This window comes from Oryx dammah, unplaced genomic scaffold, assembly GCF_014754425.2.
Source record: "Oryx dammah isolate SB20612 unplaced genomic scaffold, SCBI_Odam_1.1 HiC_scaffold_22, whole genome shotgun sequence".
In the NCBI taxonomy this organism is placed as follows: domain Eukaryota; kingdom Metazoa; phylum Chordata; class Mammalia; order Artiodactyla; family Bovidae; genus Oryx; species Oryx dammah.
In genome coordinates this window covers 19,612,036-19,620,181 of record NW_024070206.1, presented here as the reverse complement: position 1 = coordinate 19,620,181, position 8,146 = coordinate 19,612,036, and the positions used below count along the sequence as shown (strand labels likewise).

General features: G+C 53.0%; 1 protein-coding gene across 2 annotated transcripts in view; it reads left to right on the top strand.

Moving 5' to 3' along the window:
• APCDD1 (APC down-regulated 1) overlaps positions 1 to 6,163 on the top strand; it is a 33,224-nt gene extending 27,061 nt beyond the window's left edge. For both annotated transcript variants that reach the window (XM_040264617.1, XM_040264618.1), the window contains exons 4-5: positions 2,802 to 3,123; positions 4,238 to 6,163. In XM_040264617.1, the coding sequence (XP_040120551.1) occupies positions 2,802 to 3,123; positions 4,238 to 4,689 (774 nt within the window). In that variant the 3' untranslated portion in view covers positions 4,690 to 6,163. The remainder of the gene's footprint in view (positions 1 to 2,801; positions 3,124 to 4,237) is intronic.
• Positions 6,164 to 8,146: the final 1,983 nt, after the last annotated feature.

Sequence of the window (8,146 nt, the reverse complement as noted above, 5' to 3'; positions counted from 1 at the left end):
CCTTATGTGTGGGGACGCTGACATGGAGATTGGTGACTTTCCTACAGCCCTTATGTGTGGGGACACTGACATGGGGATTGGTGACTTTCCTACAGTTCTTATGTGTGGGGACGCTGACATGGGGATTGGTGACTTTCCTACAGCCCTTATGTGTGGGGACGCTGACATGGAGATGGGTGACTTTCCTACAGTCCCCAGCTGCAGTCGCTGGCCCTTGGATCTCCTGCCATGGCTGGAATCATCATTTTTTGTGCAAAGAAGCCCCCGTGGGCTGTGTGCACGTGTCCTTCCGGTCCGTGTCCTTCCGGTCCGTGTCCTCGTGGTGGCTTGCAGACAGCCCCCTGCTGACCACGGGCTGTAGGGCACTTTCTTGTGTATCTCAGAGATCTAGGCAGGAAACCATAGGTGCACACACACGTGGGGCCTGGGACAGAGAAGCCTCTGTGCTGCCTGTTGGATCTCCTCCTCAAGCCCCAAACAAACCTCCTCTCCCAAAAATAATGCCTGGCTCCACTGATGAACACAAGGACTGTCTGTGGGCATCACGCTATCCTGGAAGGAGAGCATGGAGGGGGCGACTGGAATGCCCTGGTCCCCTCCTTTGCCCGCCGGCTCTCAGGGGCAGCCCCTCTCAGAGTCAGTGCGAGGGATGGAAAGGCCTGGAGGTTGGATTTCTGCCCAGAGAACAAGTGCCTGCCTGCCGAGTGACCGACCACCTGTCAGTCCTGCCCGCAGGCTAGGAGCTGTGCCTGGTGGGCCCCAGGCGAGGGTGGGGCCAGGGTCACCCTCCCGCCACAGAGCGGTCACGTGGGCGTGGACTCCTAGCGTGGCTGGCACCTGGCAGCCCGGATGGGTTTACAGACCCGCGTGGTGGGGAGAGGGGCAGAGAAGATGCCCATTTTGGGGGGGGCAGCCCTGGCCACAGGCCTCCTGTGCCTTGGGTCCTGCAGCCGGCGATGGCCATCTGTCTGGTCATGGAGCTGACCTCCCAACTCCCAGACCTCAGCTTTTTCTATGAACCCCGAGCCTTGCTCCAGGAAGACAGCATCCACATGGCTGACAGTCTTGGGGCCCCTACTCAGAGGGGGTTTTCTCAGCTGCAGCCCTAGACAGCACTCGTGCAGGATCCATGTTGGTGCCCCAAGGCAGGCCCAGGCAAAGAGGCACTCCCCACAGACAAGTGGCTGCTCTCACACTAATCACATGGCTTAAAGCCATAAAGCAGGAATCACAAAGAGCTGGCATACTGTCCAGACCTCAGGCCAGCGGATACAGGTGGGTACAGGAGTGCCCACATCCTCCCTGGCCTCTGCTTTTGCCTCCTTGAGGCCAAGCCCTCATGCCCTCCTTCTCGGAGACCCCTCCCCTCATGACACAGCACCCCGAGTCACCCACGGCAACTGGAGTGCTTTTTTCCTTTTGTGTGTGTGTGCATGCTAAGTCTCTTCAGTCATGTCTGACTCTTTGCAACCCCATGGATTATAGCCTGCCAGGTTCCTCTGTCCATGGGATTCTCCAGGCAGGAACACTGGAGTGGGTTGCCATTCCCTTCTTCAGATCTCCCGCACCTAGGGATCGAACCTGCGTTCCTTATGTCACCTGCATTTGCAGGTGGATTCTTTATTGCTAGCGCTACCTTGGAAGCCGTTTTCCTTCTGGTGTCTCATAATTATTCAGTGGAAAAATCTAATTGTGGTAAAATACAGGTAACAAAGTGTACCATCTTAGCCATGTCTAGGCATCCAGTTCAGTGATATCAAGGACATTCGGGTTGTTGTATGACCTTCCTCTCCATCCATCCCAGCCCCCAGTAACTTCTGTTCTGCTTTTGGTCTCCATGGATTTGTCCACTTGAGGTCCCTCTATGTGGGATCATACGGGGTTTGTCCTCTGTGACCAGCCCATTTCACTTGGTATAATGTCCTCCAGGTTTATCCATGTAACAACCTGCATGTGTCAGAATCCTCTTCCTTTTTCAAGGCTGAATCCTATTCCTTTGCGTGTCTGGACCACATTTTCTTTATTCAGCCACTGATACACAATGTTGCTTCCGCCTTTGGATTATTGTGAATCGTGCTGACGTGAATATGGGTGAACAGATTCCTCTTTGAGGCCCTGATTTCAGTTCTTTAGGGTATAAACCAGAAGCAGGGTGCCAGGTCCTAAGTGAATTCTTTTCTGAAGCAACTACATCATTTTACATTCCCACCAGCAGTGCACTGGGGTTCTGGTTTCTGTACATCCTCACCAAGACTCTCATTTTCCGCTAGTCTTGATAGTGCATGCTAAGTCACTTCAGCCCTGACCCTATGGGCTGTAGCCCAGCATCCTCCTCTGTCCATGGGATTCTCCAGGCAAGAATACTGGACTGGGTTGCCATGCCTTCCTCCAGGGGATCTTCCCCACCCAGGAATCGAACCTGGGTCTCTCATGTCTCCTGCATTGCAGGTGGGGTTCTTTACCGCTGAGTCACTGGGGAAGCCGGGTCTTGATAGTACCCATCCTAATTGAGCAAGGTGGTGCCAGCCTTTCTTTTTGACATCAAGTGTCCAGGACAGGTGGTATGGAATAAGATGTAACAGGATTTTCAAAGGGCCTTCATATCACAGCTGAAATATTTAGGCCTGGCTCTACCATCAGCCCACACAAGCATGCACTGGTGAGAACAGGCGGGCACACACACCCCCAGGCGCCCTCGGGTACTCTGGTTACAGGGCACGGGGCCCCGGGGGAGGCAAAGGCTGTGCGTTTGCGCTGCCCTCTTGGACACTGTCTCTTCCCACCTTGTGTCCGGGCTGCAGAACCACGACCACGCCTGCGTCGCCTGCCGCATCATCCACCGCTCAGACGAGCACCGGCCGCCCCTGCTGCCCCCCAAGGCGGACCTAACTGTGGGGCTGCACGGCGAGTGGGTGAGCCAGCGCTGCGAGGTGCGGCCCGAGGTCCTCTTCCTGACGCGCCACTTCATCTTCCACGACAACAACCATAGCTGGGAGGGGCACTACTATCACTACTCGGACCCCGTGTGCAAGCACCCCACCTTCACCCTCTACGCCAGGGGTCGCTACAGCCGCGGCGTGCACTCCGCCAGGGTCCTGGGAGGCACGGAGTTCGTGTTCAAAGGTAGGGCCCGGCGCGGCCCGCCCCGCCCCGCCCCGCCCCGCCCCGCCCCGGAGCTGAAGTCATGGGGGCGGTCCGGGGGCGTGTCTGGAGGTGGAGCCAGGGCACAGGGCATCTTCTCTGCGGGGATGTTGGGGAGGAGACCTCCTAGCTCCAGGGCATCATTCACTGCGGCCCCTGGGCTGTGGCCAGTGGCGACTCTGGTGCCCCAATGTTTCCCCATCTGGCCCTGGAGAAGATGCCATGCACTTGCAGGTGGGAGGTCGGAGGCCTGCAGGCAGGTGAAGGGTGACACTGCCAGGCTGCTGTCAGCCAGGGGGTCCTATGGGCTCTATTTCTAGGCTTTGTGTGAGCTTGTGCATCTTTTCAGGCAGGAGTCCACCCTGTCATGGACAAATAAGACAGTGGTGTGACCCCTGCCATGACAGCATCCCAGGGTTTAGTCCATTTACTATGAAGTATATCTGACAATGCAGATAAGCCCCCCTGGGGCACCTGAGCCCTCTAGGGAGGAAGCTTGGCTCCTGGGAGAATGGGCCTTCCATGGTGGTAGCCCAGAGAACAACCCTCTAAGACCCCCCACAGCTCTTGTGTGTACACAGAATATGGCCCCTGAGAGGGGCTTGAAGTTGGTTGGAGTTTCCCTTTAATGGATTTAAGCATATTTTTCTTGCTTGCCACCTAATTAACCTTAGTCGCCCAATTCACAGGCCAGTATTAATTTGCATGACTGCTCGTTCATGTAGGTGTCTGACACCAAAACTACTTAAAACCCTCAAAACCTATTCATAAAGACAAATTCCAGTTTTTGTTGACGATGGTGTCCATCCCAATGAGTGGTGTCCCCGGACACCACTCCCCAAGGACAGTCTGGCTTCATAGGACAGGCTGGGTCAGCCCCTCTGTGGGCTCAGCATGGACAGCAGATGGGCTGGACTTCCCCTGGTGGTGCCTGCAGGGTGCCTGGGGTGGCCACTGGTCATGCCCACGCGTGGCACCCTTTCCATCTGAGGGTCCCTCCTGTGGGCCATGGTCTGCGGAGTGGGCTGACTGTAGGGGCCTGTGAGGCGGGGTGCCGCCAGCAGCCGCGTGTCATGCCGTCTTGTCTCCTTGGCAGTGAACCACATGAAGGTCACCCCCATGGACGCGGCCACGGCCTCGCTCCTCAACGTCTTCAGCGGGAACGAGTGCGGGGCCGAGGGCTCCTGGCAGGTGGGCGTCCAGCAGGATGTGACCCACACCAACGGCTGCGTGGCCCTGGGCATCAGGCTGCCTCACACAGAGTACGAGATCTTCAAGATGGAGCGGGACACCCGCGGCCGCTACCTGCTGTTCAATGGCCAGAGACCCAGCGACGGCTCCAGCCCGGACCGGCCCGAGAAGAGAGCCACATCCTACCAGATGCCCCTGGTGCAGTGTGCCTCATCGGCGCCCAGGCCTGAGGACTTCTCCGAGGACCCCGGGGGGCATGGGCACCGCAGCCGGGCCCCCGGGAGCAGCCCAGGCCCCCTGCTGCTGGCTGGGCTCGCCGGCCTCTGGACTCTGTTACCCTGGCTTGGCCTCGGCTAGAAGTGCTGAGGGTGTGATTTTTTTTTTTTTTTCCTACACCAGGATGCCTTACAATTTACAAACTTTCTTTATGAAAAGAAGAGACACTTCTTCCTCAGATGCACTTGAGTGGCTGAGAATGGTGCTCCTACCCGCCTGCCACCCCAGCCCCCAAGCCCGCCCAGCCTGAGTCATGAGCTGTTTGAAGATTCAGCTTTGAACTCCATCCAGTAGGGTCCCGGGCCTGGGTGTCCTCACCATATAATTGCACTTTAAGACCGCAGAGGGTTTCCGGCGAGCGTGTTGGCAGAGGCAGCGGGGCAAGGGCTCCACTGTCTTTTCTTCTTCCTTTCCATCGTTGTGCGTTTTAGGGTGGAGCTCCGGCTTCAGCTTTTCCTGCTGCTTCTCTGCGGCTGTTTCCTGCTCCTGTGAACCTGCTTTGCTCTCTGAGTTCCCAGCCAGGGATGCAGAGCAGAATTGGTTGGGACTGTGATCCAGACATTTTTTTTTTTTACATAAAGAAGAGACAGGGGAGCAGGAAAAGACATGGGTGTAAGGGAACAACCGTGCCAGCCTTTCCGCAGAAAGAGAACAAATCCACACTTTCAGATGTTGAAAAGTATCTGTAATTAAAGTTTCAGAGTCATTTAAACAATGGTCATTTTAGCTTGGTGGGAAAGGAGGTGCCGGTCTGTGCTGGTCCCCGGTTGGCTGCGGGACGCTCATCACTCTTATCGCCCAGGCATGGGGTGGGGCGGTGTGGATCAGCACCCTTCCCACTGCAGACAGACAGGAGCCACAGTTCAGGGAGGATGACTCGGGTGATGCAGTGGCCTCCTCTCCGGGGGCCCCTGTCCTGGCTCACGTGGTGCCCGGAGCTTTACTCTGTCATCTCTGCTGCTTCAAAGACTAAGACTCAGAGACCACATGTTGGTGCCATGGCCCTGGCTGTCCAGAGGAGGCAGTGGGGGCGTCCTAGCTGGGTCCCCAGAGACCATTCACCCTGCTCAGGGTTCAGGCCGGGCTGACCCAGCTCTGTCACTGCAGAGAGTCTCAGGGCACCATTGACAGAGTCTGTGAGGGTGCACGAGTCGCTGTGGCTTATTAGGAAATGTGCCCTCTGAACACTGAAGGTGGTGGCCAGGAGAGACCCATGAAGGGAAGCTCGAGTCACCGAGAGAAAGCCTGGACATAACTAGAAGCTGGCGTGCAAACCATGATTGAGGTCAAGAGTCCCACCTGTACTTAAGATCTGCCTTTATGAGATGCTGTGGTGATAAGTTATAAGCGGGCATGGGGGACCACAGTGCTGTGTCTTTAGATGATTTTACATTGTGGTTGAGGGGGATTATTCCAATGAAAGTACTAACTTAATGTCTGCCCAGTTTAATAAACAGAGATGTCAGAGATACTCCCACAATATACATTTTACCTGTGGATCTATTTAATTAACACTAATGTTGTCTTTAAAGGATATAATAAAATTATGTAAAAAAGAAACAAAACCAAACAATGTTCACTACAGAATACCTCTGTGATTTACTGTAAAAATGTTGGCTTTATAGTCACTCAGCTGGACTCAGCTGTTCACAGTTTAAAAGTACACTCTATGTGTACACACGTATATACACACCCATACGCACATATACACCAATACACAGGTTTTAATGTGTATATAGCGTGTGATATGTATGTGTCTTAGGGACGAGATGACATTCATGTGGTCTTGTCACTTTCTGACCCACTACAAATTATGACAGAGAATGATGAGTATAATTTATTCACAAATTATCATCAGTTGGATTTGTGCCTGTCACTCACTGTCTCACCCACATACTTCACGTCCTAAAACTAAGCTGCCCGGGTAGCCTATGAAGATTGTCTTATTTTAAGAGATTCTCCATCACCCTGAAGAAACACAATGGCCTATCCTTTAACAGTCATTCTGTTTCAAAAATTGGAAATTTTAACTTAAGGCCAAGTGCTATTTCTAAGGAAGGAATGGCTGACTCTAGAATATTCCATAAAAGCTGAAAATACTCCATAATCTGCACTCAGGCGCTGGCCAGTCTGCCCTGAAGTTAAAAGCTGGTCATATTTGTAACTCTGAGATTGAGGCAGGCAGGGCATGAACACTGGGTGGCTCTCCTCAGCGTCACTGGCCTCTGGGACTGGACATCTCATCCTGGGCAGCAGGCTGGTCACAGGCAGCTCGGAGAGCTGCTTCTTGGACGGCAGTACAATTTGAGTGTGACCTGGGCTTCAGACTGTATAAAATCCGAGTTGACCCAGGACCCAAGAAGGAGCTTTTAGGGTCCCAGTGTCCCCAGTACAGAGCAAAGGGGGTTTGTTCAGACATGACAAGCACCACTGTCCGTCCCAGAGGCACAGGGTCCAGCACTGCTGGGATCGTCCACCCTGAATGATCCATTGCAGGGTTCCCATGCCTAGCCGCCCATCGGGGTGACCCCGCATTTCCCGACACGGAGGAGCCCTGTTCGAAGGGCAGGCAGCCCAGGACCTCTCTGATGGGGCCTCGCACACACACACCAGGTGGAAACAGCCTGAGTGCAGGCCTTGAGGCTCCCGGCTGAAGGAAAATTTTATGACAGTAGAAGTGCGATTCTCTAGTTCATCAACTCTAAACATCCTACTGAAAACAGCAATGACGTTCACAGCCATCCACACAAACCCTGTGATGTTCTGTTGTAAATGGTACGTCCCATCCCTGTAACACATACTAGATCCCTGGTATTTATTTTGGAAAATAGGAAAACCAATCCTTAAATGTATGTGGAAACCATAAGGGACCCCGAGTAGCCAGAGCTATCTTGAGAAAGAGCAAAACTAAGGGAATCACATTTCCTGATTTCAGAGTATATTGCAAAGCCACAGTTCAGCGTGGTACTGACACAAAGCCAGATACACAGAACTGAGACGGGAGATAAACCCACACTTCTGCAGTCAGCTGATCTTCTGTTAACACAAGGGTGCCAGGAAGATGCAAGAAGAGTCTCTTCAACAAATGACATTGGAAAGACTGAATATTCACATACACTAGACTGAAATTGGACCCTTACACCAGAGACAAAACAAAAAAACAAACACCAAGTCAAAATGGATTCAAGGCTTGAACATAAGGCCTAAAACGGTAAAACTCTTAAGAAGGAAATATGGGGGTAATGTATCATGACATTGGCTTTGGCAGTGATTTCATGGATATAATTCCAAAAGCACAGGCAACAAAAGCAAAAATTTAAAAATGGACTACATCAGACCAAAAAGCGTCTGTACAACAAAGGGAAAAAATCAATAGAGGGCAAAAGCAACCCATGGAATGAAAGAACATATGGCAAACCTTTTATCTGTTAAGGGGTTAATCTCCAAAAGGAACTCCTACAACCCAACAGCAACAGAAAAAAAAAAAAAAAAAAGGCAAGAAACTCTCTTTATAAAAATGGTCAAAGGGGGGACTCCT